This window comes from Conger conger, chromosome 12 (genome assembly GCF_963514075.1).
Source record: "Conger conger chromosome 12, fConCon1.1, whole genome shotgun sequence".
Lineage (NCBI taxonomy): Eukaryota > Metazoa > Chordata > Actinopteri > Anguilliformes > Congridae > Conger > Conger conger.
The window spans coordinates 27,413,442-27,433,940 of NC_083771.1; the positions used below are offsets into that span (position 1 = coordinate 27,413,442).

At 43.2% G+C, this 20,499-nt stretch overlaps 1 protein-coding gene across 1 annotated transcript; it reads right to left on the reverse strand.

The window, feature by feature from the left end:
* Positions 1-2,891: 2,891 nt before the first annotated feature.
* cabp1b (calcium binding protein 1b) lies at positions 2,892-15,149 on the reverse strand. Its single transcript, XM_061263532.1, has 7 exons — positions 15,018-15,149; positions 8,842-8,872; positions 8,262-8,405; positions 7,664-7,773; positions 6,636-6,710; positions 3,916-3,988; positions 2,892-3,826 (listed from the first exon to the last, which is right to left on the reverse strand). Exons 1-7 carry the CDS (start codon positions 15,081-15,083, stop codon positions 3,801-3,803), a joined length of 525 nt encoding a protein of 174 aa, XP_061119516.1. The 5' UTR covers positions 15,084-15,149; the 3' UTR covers positions 2,892-3,800.
* Between the last annotated feature and the right edge of the window lie 5,350 nt (positions 15,150-20,499).

Sequence of the window (20,499 nt, forward strand, 5' to 3'; positions counted from 1 at the left end):
AAAGGTACAATAGGTACTTTTGTGCTAAAACATTGTTATAAGACCATTGTAAATTCCTTCCTATCATTGAAAAAGGCTCACTGACATGTTGACTCACCCTCTGACTGTGTTCATAGTCCTTATATTCGGGTTTCAAAATATACACACTGTACCAAACATTGTATAACTGTGCAATAATTCAAGCTCACTGGTTGAAAATTGGCTCTAATTGCGACAGCCAATGGCGTTTCAACATCAGTGCGTTCACAGAGAATGGGGAGGGATAAACAGTATTGCGGTTTGAAGGGGTTTGTTGCTGCTATTCCTCAGAACTGTCCACAAAACATTGATAGCCAGTTCACAAAGCTACATTCAGTGCATCCAGTTAAAGGGGGTATTCATTTTTTTCACAGGGTGATTTGGGTGATTAATAGCTTTTTTCAAAAAAATTTTACACATCGTTTTGTGTTTACTCAGGTTTCCTTGTTTTTAAGCAACAATAGAGGAAATCAGGACGGGGGCAAATACCTTTTCACACTACTGATGCATGGGTTTACATTGCCATATGAAAATCTATATCCTCTTAAATATATCCAATTTATTTCTGAGTAAAACTGCATTTTCTATCTCCCGTTTTCATATACTATGACATCCTGCAAAAATGTTGCAAGATTATGTCTTTATGTTGTAAGATTATGACAACTATTACAACCATTACATGGCAACACTATGACAGAACTACAGTTATTATGACCCTGATGACTAATGTACTGCCAATATTGTAATATAATGAAATGTAATGAATAGCATCATCACTCTATAGCTACACTGTGCTTCTGTAACAGATGAGAGCATCTGTTAAATCCCTAAATGAAAATGTAAATAATTAGTTATGTCAATGCTGAGATGCAAGATGACTCACATCAAATACCGTACCAGCCAGTATAAGCTCACAGCAGCATACAGGAGCCATTGTGGCTTTAACATTTCCTCTTTCCTTATAGTTTGGTGCTGCTGCTGCTGCTGCTGCTGCTAGGTGTGAGGGATGAGTTAACTGAGAAGCTTGTTGGTTCCAGCGGAGGTGTGTGAAAGGTTATTTAGAGGAAAACCTAAAACAATATTTTTGAATAAAAAACAGGGTATAATTGAATCCCCATACACGCACGTATGCACACGCACACACACACACATACACACACACACACACACACACACTGGTATTTATTCTCTTTATTTGTATTTTGACAGGAAAGAACAGGCATTGTCCTCTGTCTTTTGGCATGCATAAAAACACACAAAATGTATTTAGGACAAAGAGAGGCTCACAGAGAAAAATAGACTCTGATTCCGGTACATAAAACACACAGTGGAGAAGTTCCCTCTTTCATTTTAAATTCATCATATAAAAGCTCTGCTGCTTCACCTCTGGCTACAGCTTAGGGCTCTGCCCTCGGGTCTCCAGTCCTCACAGTCTTCAACTGACACACAGTACTGCGCAAAGGTTTTAGGCAGGTGTGGAAAAAATGCTGTACAATAAGAATGCTTTCAAAAATAGAAATGTTATTATTTTTTATTTATTTTACCAATAAACAAAATGCATGGACAGAAGAAGTCTAGAAAAATCTAAATCAAATCCAGATTTGGTGTGACCACCCTTTGCCTTGAAAACAGCATCAATTCTTCTAGGTATACTTGCACACAGTTTTTGAAGGAACTCGGCTTTTAGGTTGCTCCAAACATCTTGGAGAACTAGTCACAGTTCTTCTGTGGATTTAGGCAGCCTCAAATGCTTCTGTCTCTTCATGTAATCCCAGACAGACTCGATGATGTTGAGATCAGGGCTCTGCGGGGGCCATGCCATCACTTCCAGGACTCCTTGTTCTTCTTGACGCTGAGGATAGTTCTTAATGATATTGGCTGTATGTTTGGGGTCGTTGTCTTGCTGCAAAATAAATTTGGGGCCAATCAGATGCCTCCCTCATGGTATTGCATGATGGATAAGTATCTGCCTGTACTTCTCAGCATTGAGGAGACCATTAATTCAGACAAAATCCCCAACCTCCACCATGCTTCACTATTGCCTGCAGACACTCATTCTTGTACTGCTCCCCAGCCCTTCGGTGAACAAACAGCCTTCTGCTACAGCCAAATATTTCATGTTTTGACTCATCAGTCCAGAGAACCTGCTGCCATTTGTCTGTTTTTGTGCATATTTGAGTCGCTTGGCTTTGTTGCCACGTCGGAGATATGGCTTTTTGGCCACAATTCTTCCATGAAGACCATTTCTGACCAGTAGATGGGTGTACCTGGGCCCCACTGGTTTCTGCCAATCGTGAGCTGATGGCACTGCTGGACATCTTCCGATTGCGTAAGGAAGTAAGCTTGATGTGTTTTTCATCTGCTGCACTAAGTTTCCTAGGCTGACTACTGCGTCTATGGTCCTCAACATTGCCCGTTTCTTTGTGCTTCTTCAACAAAGCTTGGACAGCACACCTGTCTGCCTTGAAATGTCTGCCTGGGAGAGACCTTGCAGAGTTTGGCTGTTCCTCACCCAGTTTTAACCCTCCTACACAGCTGTTTCTGTTTCAGGTAATGATTGTGTTACGTATTAAATTGATGATCATTAGCTCCTGTTTGGTATAATTGGTTAATCACACACCTGACTATATGCCTACAAAATCCCTGACTTTGTGCAAGTGTACCTAGAAGAATTGATACTGGTTTGAAGGCAAAGGTCACACCAAATATTTGATTGAGATGTTTCTTCTGTTCACTCACTTTGCATTTTGTTAATTGATAAAAATAAACTATTAACATTTCTATTTTTGAAAGCATTCTTACTTTACAGCATTTTTTCATACCTGCCTAAAACTGTTGCACTGTACTGTATATCTGACTAAAGTATCTTATCTAAATATAACTTCAGCTGGAATGAAACCATAGACATGGTTATATATTAAATACACATAATATGGATTGAGACATCCACGGAAATAAATAAATAAATAACATGATAACAACAACATATCAACACCGTAATTATAACACGATAAGAATATAATTATAACATAGTGCATTGTACGTTCGTACAAGATACTGTGAATTTTAGATGCTACAGGAAGGAAAAAATGTAAACCACATCTAAAAGTCTGACTGAGTAACAGTGTCGCGTCGTGTGTGATGAGCGAGATGGTGACCTTTCTCTGAGACGGAGCCATTTCAGTTTTACCGAGTGCGAGCAGGAGCACCGTACGCCTTCTCTCCGCTCGGTAAACACACACACACACACACACACACACACGGAATGAATACACACACACGGAATGAATACACACACACACACGGAATGAATACACACACAGAACATACAGAAACACACGACTCTGGGACATTATATTGCCATTCAATGAAAGGAGGGACCCTGCGGCCCCCCTGGAAAGACATGCACAGCAAAGGGGGGGGGGGGCAAAGTGAGCAGCCTATGAGTTCCAGTGGGAGCTGGAGTCCAGGTCAGAGGGGTTACGGGGTTTGAGTCTTGCGCTGGGCAGCATTTGTATTCTACCCTACACCCCTCCCTGTCAGGGGACGGAAGAGATGGTGGCTGTGGTGTCGGGTTTCTCCGCGGTTCGGAGGTTAGAGGTCAGAGGTTAATTTCTAGCAAAGTTCAAGAAAGCAGGCTCAGTGCACGGCACCCTCTCTTTCTCTCTCTCTCAGTTTCTGGGGACAGACAGTGTCCCCCTGTTGCCATGAAAGGGGAGGGGCCCGAAGCTCTAGTCAGTGAAAATCCTGATGCACGCGGGGCGTTTCGTTTTTCTTCTCTGTCAGCGTGACATCATTCGCACAAACTCTGAAACAGAGAGAAACAAGGAGGAGAGACATAAGTAGATGGGAGAAACCAGGGGAAACCTGATCCCAGAACAGTATTGGGAGACTCACCTTCAAAGTCTACGTGTCCATCTCCGTTCAGGTCAATGTCCCTCAGAATGTCCTCAAGATCTCTGTGACCCACCTGCAGCAGGGCACACAGACATGTAGGTTGGTTTCACCTTGAGGGGCTAAAACTCACACACATACACTCACACACACATGCACATACACACGCACTCTCTCTGTCACACACAGACACACACACACACACACACACAAACACACACACACACAGTGGTGCCCAGTGAGATCTTTGGTCTGTTTTGCATAGAGAATTAACTTTTTTTAAAACTTTTGTAATATTTAGCCTATCCACAATGATTTCGGATTATGCCAGTCAAAAGTATTATTCCAAATACAGCGCAGAAAACACTTCAGTAAATCCCCAATCCTACTTTCCCTGTTTTGCTAGTTCTTTCCACAATTCTGTTGGCATCATAAGTTAAAAAAAACCTCAATGGGAGTTGGGAAAGGGCTGTACTTTGAACCACAATGTAGGTTTTAGAGTTGTAACGATATCTTAGTGGTGAACATGACCAATCAATGTCTGCAAACTGCAAAAGAAAAATCAGTGCCAGCAGTGAAAAGAGTGCCAGAACTCCCCATTTTTCAGAAAAGATAACATTGAAAAAAACTGGTTCAGTTGTAGCTGTCAGCATGTTCAGAAATGTACTGTTGGCAAAATACATTTGTTTAACAAGTTTAATGAGAGGGAATGCAAAGTTTCTCAAGCAGTCTATGAATCACAGCGTGAGGATATGCTCAGAACTCTGAACTCAGTCAACATGGGGAGGTGGCAGCTGTATTCAGAATTCTAATCTCTTAAACAGTGCAACGAGAATATAACTTTAGACAAAACTCAATTCAAGAACTGTGAAAAACATCTTCAATTAACTTTGAAGTTTTGGGGATTTTCAATAACCAAATAAAAGTTGCTCAAAAAGTAGTGTGAAAAGCCTTGCAGAGCTGTGAATTCACATGCGGCAGCAAGTTTTCTGTACCTAAATTTGCATTATTGCTAGTCATCTAATCTCAGCTATTTTAGGGAGACTGGTAGTGACAGGACTTCAACATGCTGATCCTTAGCTATCAGCAAGAGATTTAATCTATCTGGAGCCAGCTTCTGTGCCAGTTTGACATTATTTCACTACAAATACATTCTGCTCACCTACAAAGCCCTCCATAACCTTGATTATCACTCTGACCTCCTTCAGGAGTACACCCGCTCTCGCTCCCTGTGCTCATCCTCAGCTGGTTTCCTGTCAATCCCCACTTCACGCCTTAGCACCAAGGGTGTGAGGGCTTTCAGGTGCACCGCTCCTAGGCTCTGGAACTCCTTGCCCCCACACCTTCGCCAGTTTGACTCAATGGACTCAATCACTACATTAAAATCCCACCTCAAAACACACCTGTTCAAACTGGCCTACTCTCCGTAACTCTCGCTGCATCGTGTGTACCCACTCTTTATTCTTAGGGTCACTGTTTTACCCCCCCTCATACACCTTCTTGTCCTGTCTTGTTTACATCGTGTACACATTACACTGTTTTTAAATTGTATCTTTATTTGTTTGGCTGTTTTTATTGTATTCTTTTAAGCATTGGAAGGCGACCTTGGGTGTCTTGAAAGGCGTCTCAAATAAAATGAATTATTTTTATTATTATTATTATTATTATTATTATTATTATTATTCTTTGGAATTTGGTGTTGGTCTGCTTTTTGTACCAAGCTGGCCCTCAACCAGCTTTGTTGCCAATTTGACCATCTCCAAACCATCTTCAACCCAGCTGGGCCAGCTTAAAACCAAGTTAGAACCAACCTAATATTTCCACTAGGGATGATACACACTTCCCATTTGTTTCTGATATGATGGTTTTTGCCATTTGGGCGGAGAGGACTGAGAGAGTGAAAGATGCAGGTGCTAAGGTAGGGACCTACACTTAAGACACTTTTGATCGCTCTCTCTCTCTCTCTCTCTCTCTCTCTCGCTCTTCTCATAAATATAAGCCACATAAAACTTGCATGTAGTCCCATTTAGCTCTTCGTCTCCTTGAGAGAAAGTATTGGATTGAGATGTGGAGTGTACAGTGCAGATGCACTCTTCCCTTGGCGATGATAATTAATCTGAACGAAATATTATCACCATTCTCCTCATATTTATAGCACTACCATTTGGCACAATATGTTGTTGAAAGATTTAGTGTATTTTAGACTGTGCGTTGTCACTGTCGGAAGTGTAATTGTCAGCCTTGGTAATAAAATAGGCAAAACAAATGATTGCCTATTTATTACATTTTGTCTGTTTGAATTTGTGCTCCCTCAAATATTGGGTGCACAATGCTCCCTCACACACACACACACACTCAGTCAGTCACTCACATACATACATACACACACACACACACACACACACACACACACAGTCAGTCAGTCACATACATACATACATACACACACACACACACACACACACACTCAGTCAGTCAGTCAGTCAGTCACATACATACACACACACACACACACACATAGTCACACACACACCTCTCTCTCTCTCTCTCTTACACACACATGCATACTCACATACACAAACACACACATGCACGCATCTACACACCCATTCTCTCTCAAACACACAAACGTACATTTCAGTTTCCCGACAGATTGTGTAACCTGTCGCACACACACACACACACACACACACACAAGCTGACGCTCACACACAGACACTCACCTGCTGGCCTAATAACTTCTTCATGGCTTCTCTGAGTTCGGCGGTGCTGATCTCTCCATCTCCGTTTGTGTCAAACTGAGAGAGAGACAGAGAGAGGGGGATGGGGAAGGAGCAGGTGTGAGGTCTGAGAGATTTGCTCAATCTTTGAAGGTGAAGTTTGGGCTGACACACTGATCCCTAGTCTTTCCCTGGTCTCTCAGGCCTGCAGTCAGGTATGGAACGGCAACAAAGATCTGCGGGCCGTACAAATACAGTCGTGCATTATTTACCAGCAGCTCTGAGGCCGGAAAAGCCCGCATCAGACAGACGAGAACACAAAGAGGAGGGGAGAGCAGAGAGAGGAGACGCACACCTCTCCACATCCTGCATCCCACATCCAGGAAGAGCCCTCTGCCACCATCCTTCCTCATGTCACAATTACTCCATATCATCAACATGAATATTAACATTGCATTTGCATCCATTTAGCAGATGCCCTTGTGCAGAGCAGATGCCCTTGTGCAGCATAGATTCTTCTACGTTGTGGAGAACGTAATTCCATTCACCTGATTTATACGAGTAATGTAAGGACAAGGAACCAATTTGTCGTCAAAAGAGGTGGGTCAGTTGAGGTGGAATGTCCAGGAGTAAGTAAAAGTTGAGAAATTGTGCTAATTAGCAAATCCAGGTGATTGGAACAAAATACTGGTTAGGACTTTCACTTTCTGAGCCTGGATTTTCCCACCTCTGCGAAGTGTCCCTGAGCAAGACACATAACTCCCAAATGCTCCTGAAGAGCTGGTTGGTGCCTTGCATGACAGACAGTCACCGTTGGTGTGTGAGTGTGAGTGTGCTTATGAATGGGTGAATAAGAAGCAACAATTGGATGTACAGCGCTTTGGATAAAGGTGCAATATAAATGCCAACCAACAAGTGGAATTCCACCATTCCAGCACAGACAGACGTCATGACTGGGAAGAGTGACTATGGAGAGAGAGAGAGGATAGACACTGTTACACACAACGCTCATGAAAGGCTCATTTTCTAACCTCCTTAAAGGCGTCCCTCAGTTCCTTCACTCCGATCATGTCTGCAGTCTCAGCCAGCAGTTTTGGTCCCATCAGCTCCACAAAATCCTCGAAGTCCACATGACCCCCCACTGCAGAGACGGGCACATTAGGAGGGCCGTCTCAGGAAGACACGATGCGCTCGTGTTTTCTCTTCATCTGCATGCACAGCTACAGTACATCTTATTTACACCTGTACATGTAAATACTGTTTACCTAACACACATACACACACACACACACTCACACATACAGCCCATACTGTCACACACATACTTTCACTCCACGAACACACTCTATCTGTCACACACACACACGTTCACACACACGCTCCCACACACATACTTTCACTCTCACAAACACACTCCCTCTCTCTCTCACACACAGACAGGCATACATACACATTCATACACATGCTCACACACACACACACATGCTCATGCCCACACACACATAGAGCCCACCACTCACACACCTACTTTCTCTCTCACACACGCACATACACCCCACACTCTCTCTCACACACACACACACACACACACTCACACACACACACACACACACACACACACACACTCACAGTTCATGTTGATCTGCTGACTCAGCTCGATCAGCTCCATCTCTGTGGGCATGTAACCCATGGTCCTCATGCAGTTCCCCAGGTCCTTACAGCCAATGAAACCGTCCTTATCCTTATCAAACTCTTTAAAGGCCTCCCGCAGTTCTGTTCAGAGGGAGGGAGAGACAGAGAGAGAGGGGGCAGAGCAGGAGGGAGAGACAGAGAAAGGGAGAGCCAGAATTGGAGGGAGAGATAGAGAGAGAGGGCCAGAGTGGCAGGGAGTGACAGAGAGAGAGGGGCAGAGCGGGAGGGAGCAAGAGGAAGAGTTGAGGTCGAAAGACATTTGTAACTGAACATTGATGATGACAATGACGATGACGAAGATGATGATGATGATGATGATGATGATGATGATGATGATGATGATGATGTTGATGATGATAGAAAAGGGGAATAAAGTCCAGAGCAAAGGACACAAAGCTCCCCATCACAGATGCCCACCTGCACTCATGGTAAAATATTCATTTAAATTCAACCTTAACAGAGTTCAAATGAGTCCAAAAGTCTAAAATGTACTGAATATTGAATGGTGAAGACTCACCATCCATCTCCTCTGGTCTCAGCTCTCTGTCCTGTAAAATCAATACAGAGCATAGTGAAGAAGCAAATATGCATCGAAAATATCACCTGATTATTTTATTGTACAGAAATGATGCCGTATTTTATCTGCCATCATTCTAATTGACTAAGCTTAACGATTGCAGAAAAACAAATGCTGAATGCATGCAAAATAAACCCACAACAAGTCATGAGAAGAAAAGCCTGAAAGCATAATGAAATACCATTACCTGAACTAGAACTAAAGGTATGAATGCTATAGGGTGAGGGTGGCAGGGGAACCAGGAGGCAGTCTGAAGAGGTGGCCCTCTGTTTGTGTTTGTGCCAGGGCATCGACAGCATCGTGACTGGAGGAGCGACTACCCTGCTGAAAACTCCAGCTAATGCTGGCTGTACACAACGCGATATTGGCCGTCTTTTACCATTGGTACATTCAGAAATATCTGACACTGCCAGTCTTCTGTTGGAGGATAAGATTCACTAAATCGGCTGTCTTGGCTCACAGCAAAACATTCTTCTACGATTTGGAAATGTTGTCTATGACTGCAGGATCATGGCAAAAATCGCACAGTGCATACCCAGCGTTAAACATGCCTAAACTGGTCAAGCTGGTTTAGGAGGTTTTGTTTTAGACACCTTTAGCTGGTTGACCAGCTGCCCGCCAGCTGACCTGCCAATATAGTCAGCTAGTTCACCAGTGCGACCACCAGCTTTCTCTACCTCTTTAACCAGCTTTGTCAAGTCTTGTCGAACTAGAGACAAGCTTTGACCAGCCATAGAGTGTTGAAAAACATCCCTTAGACCAGGGGTCGGCAACCCTGGTCCTGGAGAGCCGCAGGGTGTGCTGGCTTTCGTTGTTACGTGGCATTAATTGATCAATGAAAGCCGTTGATTACACAGTTAACTCAGCTCACCTGGTTTCTTGGGTCTCAATCAGTTGCTTATTTTAAGGTGGAGACGAAAGCCAGCACACTCTGCGGCTCTCCAGGACCAGGGTTGCCGACCCCTGCCTTAGACCATCATGAACCAGCTTAGAGTCCCAGCTGGTCTTAGCTGGAATTTTCAGCAGGGGTATGGAAGGATAGCCAGTCTCACTGAGGTTGAGGTTGTCATTACTGTAACACACATCCTCTATATGCACACTGTGTGTCATTACTGTAACAGACATCCTCTATATGCACACTGTGTGTCATTACTGTAACAGACATCCTCTATATGCACACTGTGTGTCATTACTGTAACACACTCTATATGCACACTGTGTGTCATTACTGTAACACACATCCTCTATATGCACACTGTGTGTCATTACTGCCACACACATCCTCTATATGCATACTGCGTGTCATTACTGTAACACACATCCTCTATATGCACACTGTGTGTCATTACTGTAACACAGTAATACCAAGTAACCAACTATTTTCCTGGAGATCCTCTTTATATATATATACTCTTTTTTTTTTTTTAAAGAGAGTGTTCACGTGACATGAAGGAAAAGGTGACTGCAAAAAGATGCTGCTCTAATTATGAATTAATCACAGATGCACCCTGGGTAATTATACACACACATACACATTACAAATATACTGTATATTCACTGTCATTGTCAATAGAGCCTGGCGTACGACACTGATAATAATGCAGATAGAGCTGGGCACATGACAGTGAATGCTGCAGATAACAGGTGACAGACTGCACTCCTGGGAGAAGCCGCAATGTCCAGGTGGCAGGATTTCTGCTCAGTGCAAATTCAGCTGCCTGTGACAGCCTCTCGTCTTAACGAAGCGTTACAGTTTTTACAATCGTTTTCACACTTGTCTCAATACCATGTCCACTTCATTACATTACATTACATTACATTAATGGCATTTATCCAGAGTGACGTACAACAAAGTGCAAAGTGCATACCCATAACCAGGGAACGTCTTCAAAACTCTTCACACAGTGTGCTTTGGAAACACGCACCTGAGCACATTAGTTAACCTTTGGTGCAAAATGCACTTCAACCACCAAAACACTTCATATTTCACCCAAAAGTGACTCATTCTGCCATAACTATAGCATATGCTTTCTCCCATAAGACTACTTTGTCACTCAACGTACAATGAACTACAAAACACAAACAACTTGGAGCATTGCTAAATACGTATAATATGTGTTTCCCTTTCCCCCATTTTTGCATCTGCGAATACTTCAAGCCAAGCAGCTAAAGAAACTTTTGATCTGTTAGTTTGCCTCTCACAATAGATGCCATGACTGAGTGTGCTAAATTTACAGTAAACTGTAAATGAATTAATGTTTTACTGTATCGGAAACCCAGAATAAAATTTACTATGTAATGTAAAACAATATATCATTAAGAAACAAATCACAAAAGCAACAGTATTATATAATAGCATTCTATATATTCAGGTTTACTGTATTTTGCCATTTGTTCTCACAGTGTAATATACTGTAGTTCAGAAAAGAAAAATACAATACAATCAATTACTCAAAATACATTACAATCAATAACAAATACATACCAAATAGCAATATGTTTACTATATACAGTCATTTGCATATATATTGTCTGCCTATCAGTATCTGAAGTCTACTGTTGCCCTGGCCCATCCATCCTGTCCTCTGCATTTGGCCATAGATTTTCATCAACATCACACCGAATGTTATCTCTTGCCATACACCGAGGAAAAAGTACATATACAGCAGTGATAGTGGAAAAATCTCTTCAGTGACAACTACATCTATATTTCTCTATATACATGCACATTCCAATGCAAGTATGACCACTTTTGTATAGATGGCAACAAGGCTGCAAACAAAGAAAAACAGAATAAACTGAATAAACTTTCTGCTAAAATCAAGCATGTCAAGCATATAGTTTAATTTGCCTGTCAAAATGCAACATATTTCCATCCACAGTGATCAGAATTTTGTTGGGGTTTGTTTTGAACAGAGTATCTAAATGTCTGCAAAATTTGCTGTATTTGTACAGACTCTTGCTGGTAGTGAACACTGACTGAGAGAAGTATTCATGAATTTTGTAAGAAGTGGTGATTGATTGCCTTTTGTATCAAAGCAATGCAAAAGTCTACACAGTTTAGTTCACATAGTCTATTGATGTGGTGAATGTGTGAAGTGTTTTGAAAAAGTGGACATGGTATTGAGACAAGTGTGAAAACGATTCTTGAAAACGGTAAAATGACCAATACTGTGTCTATTTTTGTCTTTGAAAAGCTGGTGGATGATTATTTTTACTTGAAAATCAGACCTCCTTGTCTCAATTGCCACTTGCCTTGCCTTGCGCATTGGCCGTTTTCAGAAATCCCCACCAACATTCACCCTCACCCAAGCTAATAACATACCGCAGAGCATAGTTACTGACAACTGCTGTCGAGATCCACAAACACTGACCAGAGCCACAGACCACAAACACTAACCACAGCCACTGAACCAAAAGCACTGACCACAGTCACTGACCACAACAGTAGAACACAGCTACTGACAACAGCCACAGACTACAGCCACTGAACACAACTACTGACCTGGGTCCTGTATCACGAAGCAGGATTACTGAGATAGCTGAAACTCCACTGGGTAAAACCCAGAACTCTCCCAAAGGGAGGTGTTGATAGTGTTTGTGAGTGTAGATTTAGATTCAGCCAGCCAGTTACAGTATCTGTTGCCGGTATTGTGTGTGTGTGTGGTGTACAGTGTGTATTATAGTTATTATGTATTATAATTATTATCATGTATCATGTAAAGTGTTTGTCTAATGAATTGTGTGTGCAATGTGTCCATCATTTAAAGTCTGTAAGTACATAGATTTCCATACTGCATGCAGGCTCTCTATAATGTGTATAATGTAGTGTGTGTTGTGCCTTGCATGTTTAGTGTGCGTGTGTTTGCTATTCGTTGTCTGCCTTTTACTGCAAGGGGGAGCTAGCAACCGTCCCCCAACAAACACACAAAACACACACTCACACAGCCAGAGCTGTGGAGATCGAGAAATTCAAAAAAAGCAGAAATGCAGGAATGCTTTTATCCAAAATATTTTCTTCTTTGCTTGCTCACTCCTGAGAAAACAAGCGAGGACTAGCCAGCTAATTAAAATAATTTTTCAATTATGTGTTAGCTAGCTAGTTCACTAACACCAGCACTAGAAGGTAAAATTTTCAGTGTTTACTCTTATAGCGAACATATATGGTCTCTGATGAATTAACACCAGACCATTGCTTTTATTTAGCACTTTCCTCAAAACACTTTACAGCGATGGGGGGGAAACTCGCCTCAACCACCACCAATGTGTAGCATCCACCTGTGATGCATGGCAGCCATTTTGCAACAGAACATTTACCACACAACAGCTGAGGTGGAGACGGAGAGAACTATTTCTTGCCAATTAAATCAGAGGACGGCCCAACAACAGCACGTTCAGCAGAAACTTAGTTAGCTCCGGAGGGCTCACATCCAAGTGCTAACCAAGCCCACACCCGCTTAGCTTCAGTCATTTGGCAGGAGTAGGGATGATGATGGCTGCTGGCAGGGCAGGAGACACCCTACAGGCCAGACACTTTACTGCATACCATAGCTAGTTTTCCATTTGATACAGATTACTTTATTGGCTGAACAAAAAGACAGAAACAGATAGTAAAATCTCTGCACCCCACTACTGAATGTATTGTGTGTGTGTGCATATAATGCACTGTGCGTATAGTGTGTCTCTGTGTAATATACACCATGTTTAGTGTATAGTATGTGAGTATAGTATGGATGGGTGTGTATAATATGTGTACAATATGTATGGTTGTGTGCTTTGTCCAATGCATACAATGTTGAGAGTACAGTATAGCAGTGGTAAACACCTCCACGTTCTGCAGGCCACAGTGTCTGCAGGTATTTGCTCTGACCGTGCGCCACACCACCTGATTTCACTAATTATTTTACCTGCTTGGTTCTGATAATAAGCTAATTATAGAAACCAGGTGGTTTAGCGCAAATGAAGCAAATGCCTGCAGACACTGCGGCCTGCAGGATGTGGAGTAGCACTGGTGTATTGTATGCTTGTCTATATATGGCATTGTGTGTATAGTGTGTGTATAGTGCACGTCTGTGTGTATTATATACCATATTTAGTGTATAGTGTATTGTGTGTGGTGTATGTATAGTGTGTGTGACTGTTTGTTGTATATGCCATGTTTGGTATATATTATGTGTATAATGTATTGTGTATATAGTGAGTGTATAATGTTTGTGTGTCTGTGTGCAGTATATACCATTTTGAGTGTATAGAATGCGTGTGTAGTGTGTGTGCAGTGCTGTGTGTATTGTGTTGTATATGGCATGTTGAGTGCGTAGTGTGTGTGTCTGTGTGTCGTATAGACCATGTTGAGGGTATAGTGTGTGTATCCGTGTGTAGTACAGACCATGTTGAGGGTATAGTGTGTGTATCTGTGTGTAGTAAAGACCATGTTGAGGGTATAGTGTGTGTATCTTTGTGTAGTATAGACCATGTACTTCCCTCTAGGGTCTTTCAGCGCACTTAGCCCTGGTTATGGGTATGCACTTTGTTGTACGTCGCTCTGGATAAGAGCGTCTGCCAAATGCCAATAATGTAATGTAATGTGTATCTATGTGTAGTATAGACCATGTTGAGGGTATAATGTGTGTATCTGTGTGTAGTATAGACCATGTTGAGGGTATAGTGTGTGTGTATCTGTGTGTAGTATAGACCATGTTGAGGGTATAATGTGTGTATCTGTGTGTAGTATAGACCATGTTGAGGGTATAGTGTGTGTATAGAGGCACAGATGCGGTCTGTCTGTGTGTGAGTGTATAGTGTATTGTGCGTATAGTATGTGTGTGTATAGAGGCACAGATGCGGTCTGTCTGTGTGTGAGTGTATAGTGTATTGTGCGTATAGTATGTGTGTGTATAGAGGCACAGATGAGGTCTGTCTGTCTGTGAGTGTATAGTGTATTGTGCGTATAGTATGTGTGTGTGTATAGAGGCACAGATGCGGTCTGTCTGTCTGTGAGTGTATAGTGTATTGTGCGTATAGTATGTGTGTGTGTATAGAGACACAGATGCGTTCTGTCTGTGTGTGAGTGTATAGTGTATTGTGCGTATAGTATGTGTGTGTGCAGACTTACGTACAGCCTGCCGGTTCTCTGCGAATCCCTTGCGCAGGAAGATGCAGGCGGGCCCCAGCACGTTGTGCATGAGGGCGCAGTTCTGGGCCAGCGCCACTAGGGGCTCCTGATAGGGCCCGCCTGCCCCCCCCTCCTCGCAGGACTGCACCGCTCTGTAGCTCCTCTTCTGGTCCTGTAGCGCCATCCAGAGACACACAAAATAAACAACACGCTACAGACAGGGGGGAGGGCAGGGTGGGGCAGGGGGCAGGGGGCAGGGGGCAGAGACAGGGCCGCAGGGAGCAGAATTATGGGTAATACACGCGTCCGTGTGTCAGTGCGCTTGTGTAAGACAGTCAGGCAGAAAGCTGGAGTGACAGTAAACAGATACCGCGTGGCCTTGTCAGTCTCAGTCTCTGAGTCCGTCAGTCAGCCAGATATATCCCAGCATGCCTCCCTTCACGCACAGAGCTTCCACCACCTATGACCCCCTGCTCAATCCTATCACCCCCTCTACACCCTACCCCCAAATCAATAGGAGGAAAACAACCCCTCACTAACAAACAGCTTGAAAATATGAAAGAAAATTAAACTTCTCAGTTTCCCATTTTCAAATTGCTAATACAATGGTGCAGTGGGTAGCACTGCTGCCTCACAGCAAGGAGGTCCTGGGTTTGAATCCCCGTCGGCCGGGGCCTCTCTGTGTGGAGTTTGCATGTTCTCCCCGTGTCTGCGTGGGTTTCCTCCGGGTACTCCGGTTTCCTCCCACAGTCCAAAGACATGCAGGTTAGGCTGATTGGAGAGTCGAAATTGCCCATAGGTATGAGTGTGTGAGTGAATGGTGTGTGTGCCCTGCGATGGACTGGCGACCTGTCCAGGGTGTATTCCTGCCTTTCGCCCAATGTATGCTGGGATAGGCTCCAGCCCCCTGCGACCCTGTTCAGGATAAGCGGGTTCAGATAATGGATGGATGGAAATTGCGAATACATTTTTATTTTTCACTTAAGCATTTCATTGTGGCATGATCATTCGTAGTAGGCCTACATTCCATTTTCTACTTCAATATTAATTCTGGGCTGAATAGTCCTCCATACTGCACATTTTATTACGGATATACACTGCGGATGGCATTCTAGGTTTCCACTGAAAGCTATGTACAATCCAATTATCTACAGTAATTTGCTAAATAGTGTTATTTAATGAAGAGAATGGCGTCAAATTATTGGTTGGGCGACCTATGCCTTTTTCGGGACAATTAGAGAGCGGGAAAGAGAGAGAGGGGGGCATAGGGAACCACGTTTGCCCGCTCAGGTTGGGTACTGAGAGGGCTGCAGGCCCGGGCAGACTCACCCAGCCATGCCATTATAATGACCAATTAGCCCACAGCCTGGGGGCTCTCAGCTCCATAACACTCCAATCCGAGAGGACACTCCAGGTTGATTAAAAAGAAACGTTTTTCATCAAAAAACGGTTATAAATAGACTCCACCATGCCGTGCCAGACGAGGGAAAGCTTATCCACAGAGTCACGCCACTCTCTCTCACTGCATCGTCACGATGAGGGAGATGTGTCTGTCTGTCTGTCCGTCGGTCTGTTGGTCAGCTCACAGACAGACAGACAGACAGACATACCTCCTCTGTGCCTCCATACTCTTGTTCCAGGAATTGTGGGTAATAAATTGAGGACTGCCGGGTGGAACTTAGATAGATAGATAGATAGATGGCTCTTTATTTATCCCCGTGGGGAAATTTCAATCTCACAGCAGCAGAGATTAATAGAATAAAAGGAATAAGGGAATAAATAGGGGGAATACAATAGATAGAAATACTAAAAATACTAATACAGTATGCACAGCTGCAGAAATACAGCCTTTTAATCTGTTTTAGTCATCCCTCTATACTTCTTTCTCAACCCCTCTTTGCCACTCACCATCTCGCTCTCCTTCTATTCCTCCCTCTGTCTATCAATTCAATTCAATGATGATTTGACTCAATAAATGAAGTTTCAGTGACAGAGTGTATGCCTGATGAACTTCCCACAGATGAATTCAATGTGGGACAGTTTGCAATTTATCCGTACGGGGCACAGAAGACAGCGATGGGTCAAAAATTAAAACATTAATCTATCTCATCATCAATGGCCTTGTTGTATTGGAGAACAATAACAAGGGGGAATTATCTATCAGCAGGGCACAGGAGAGCTTTGAACAGCAGATCCTCAATTTGAGTGACGCATATTTGAGTGCAAACATGCCACTAGAAAAACAGGTTAACCCCAAGTTACGCATATAAAAAAAACAACAAAAAACAGAGGATATTTCTAAGAGCTATCTTAGAGAGGACATTTCGAAGTGCTATCTTAGAGAGGACATTTCGAAGCGCTACCTTGGAGAGGACATTTCCCTGCTATTGGCTGGATAGTCAGTAGAAAGAAAATGTCCTCTGTAAGACGGCTTATGCAGAAGAGTGTGCAGGCTGCTGAGGCAAAGAAAGATTTATTATAACCGTTTCAAAGCATTGCCCGAGCAGCAAGTTACACATCGCAGCACTTTTAATGAATGCAATAACGAAGCGAGGTTCAGACCCAGCCATAAACACGGTGAGCTGAACCATGCAAAACCAGATCTGAGCGCAGTCGAAACGGTAAATGTGTCAGAACTTTCAGAGAAGCTGACAACACATTACTGCAAAGGAAACCCTGTTCCTTTCAAGCAGAGAGGCAATTAGAGAGGGATAGAGAGAGAGTGCAAACTAATTCCTTGAGGTTTTTGACCCCAAGCAAGTCTGCACACCTGACTCCCTCTGGACTTGATTCCAGGATTTGACAAAAAAAACTGTTCTTCCAAACTTGCCTTTTTACAAAAAAAAAAAACAACACTGCAAAGGTACTGGGATAGTTATGAGACAGGAAAAGCTTTCCAGGTACTGGCAGAAAGCCAACTAACTCTGTTGGTGCATAATGACAGATTTTCCGCAAGTATCATTTGAAAAAAAGCAGCAAATGACTCTCTTAAAAAAATGACCATGATTAAATTTAATCGCAAAGTTTAAACCTTACATTTTCATTTATTTTCAGTTAATCTATTTCATTTTTTTATTACCCGTGCTGCAAACCATTTCATTATTACCGAAAGCCTACTTATCATTTTTTATCCGCAGGTGATATAACAGTACTTTCTATGTGTGTGGACGACTTCCCAAGTGTTTTTTTAATTTTTTAAAAAGCAATGCAATGCAGCGCCATAAAAATATGTTACTGCCACATGTCTGTGGTTGTGATAATCACACTGAATGTATTTTGTGACAGTGTGAGAGCATTGCTGTCGAGTGGCAGCTCATGGCTGGCGAGGTGTGATGAGACGATTGTCCAAAGTGTGCGACCGGAGAAGGCTCTGCTGACCTCCTGATGAGGGACGGCTGAATTTCAGGTGCTGAAACGTCTCTGTTTGCTGCTCTGTACCCACAATGCCCTAGTTTGTCCTATTTGTGTGATGTGTGCTGTACATTGCAGTGGCTGTTTAGAAAGACACCCTCTGATAAACATGTGCTTTCAGACAGGAGCTGATGAGGTCAAGGGACACAAGGAGATATGCGCACACACGTACTGTACGTACATAATGGCAGTCACAGACACACACAGTCACACACACACAAACATATGCATGTTGAACATGCAAATACATATGCATGCACTACGCACGCATACACACACATGCACACAATAGCAGGCTTGGCTGTGTGGGCTGTGAACCCCCCCCCCTCAACCCCCCTCACCCATTCCCGTGCCTCTTCCTGCGCCCCCCTAGGTGACCTTGGCGGTCCATCTGCCGGTGTGGTGCTGAAGGAGCCAGCCTTGGCTCCTGAACACAGCCTCTCCAAGCCAGCCATTCAAAACCAGGTTAGTCAAGCACAGAAGCAGCGTCTAAAACATGGTGTGGCCCTGCACTGTTTTCATCGCTGTAGCACCATTTTTCCCTTCCAAAAAATATCTGGTATTGTGTGAAATGACACAACCGGACAGCCCCTAGCTGAGGTGAATGCCCTCACCTGCAGGGGTTACCTAACATGTAGCCACACCTGACAGTCTGTTATGAGTCTAGAACCAAGAAACCAGGTGAGTTAGCTGTGTAATGGACAGCTTAAAATCGATCAATTGAATTGATCTGAAGTGCAGAGTAGCAATGAAAGGCACAGTGAGCACAATGTTTAAACGGCTTTCCCACCAATCAGATACATTGATTGATCAGCGGACAGATGTATTTTTTCATTAAAAAAATGCCTGGACACGTGCCGACGCACTGCTCCGACCAGGAAAGGAAGATCGATGAGGCTGGTTTGGTCAGAGTGACACAATCCCTTAGATGCACGTTTTCAGTCGTCTTCATTGATTACATTATCGGCTTTAACTCAGAACAGCCAGGCGACGGACATTGTGGCGAATTTTGGGTTATCCTATATTTTTCACGGGTAACATAATCTGACAAGCAAAAACAACCTTAAGACATTGCACAAGAAAGCTAAACATCCAGACAGCACACTGGCCAATCAGAGGCTGTTCTGCGGAAATAAAGGGATGTACAACAGTTGCCGTTGGAAGGCTCTGTCCCGCAGTGGGTGGAGTCAGACACACAGGAACACACAGGATTGGCTGTTGGAAAGCACTGTCCCATAGTGGGTAGAGTCAGAGACACAGGAACACACAGGATTGGCTATTGGAAGTTTCTATCCCACAGTGGGTGGAGTCAGACACACAGAGACATGCAGGATTGGCTGAGACTCAGAGGTATTCTGCCAGCGCTGGTCACTCTGGTTCAGACCCAGCTACTGTGCCCTGGTCTCTTTCAGCTCTTTAATCTGGTTATGTGCTCTAAACCCTGCCACAGCAACAGAGCCGTTGTGCACAGAACCTTAACCTGCTCAACCCTAAATACACTGAACCCTTAACGTGCCCAACCATAAATACACTGAACCCTTAACCTGCCCAACCATAAATACACTGAACCCTTAACCTGCCCAACCCTAAATACACTGAACCCTTAACCTGCCCAACCCTAAATACACTGAACCCTTAACCTGCCCAACCCTAACTACCCTGAACCCTTAACCTGTCCAACCCTAAATACACTGAACCCTTAATGTGCCCCACCCTTAACGCACTGTACCCTTAACACACCAAAGCCTTAATGTTCCGAACACTTAACTCACTCAACGCATAACACACAAACCCAATTAACACAATTAACGCATAACATACTTAGCCCTTAATGCATTGAACTGTTAAAACAGACCCCTTAACGTACTAAACGGCACACACATACACTCTCTCAGAAATAAAGGTATGAAAAGTACAAATGCTTGTTGCTGGGGTGGTACCCTATAGGAACATAAAATTGTACCCCTAGCCAGCAATAAAAAATTAATTTGTATTTTATTTGCTTGGAAAATAACATTATTGTTCTTTCAGGGTACATTTGGGAAATTTTATCCTTGGAGAACAAAAATTTACCT

What these genes read in the sequence shown, in the direction of transcription:
- cabp1b (XM_061263532.1), bottom strand. Translation starts at nt 15,083, where the DNA reads ATGCACAACGTGCTGGGGCCCGCCTGCATCTTCCTGCGCAAGGGATTC. An exon ending in TCGCAGAGAACCGGCAGGCT is followed by an intron (nt 8,873 to 15,017) that starts GTACGTAAGTCT and finishes TTGATTTTACAG; the next exon opens with GACAGAGAGCTGAGACCAGA. An exon ending in GAGACCAGAGGAGATGGATG is followed by an intron (nt 8,406 to 8,841) that starts GTGAGTCTTCAC and finishes CCCTCTGAACAG; the next exon opens with AACTGCGGGAGGCCTTTAAA.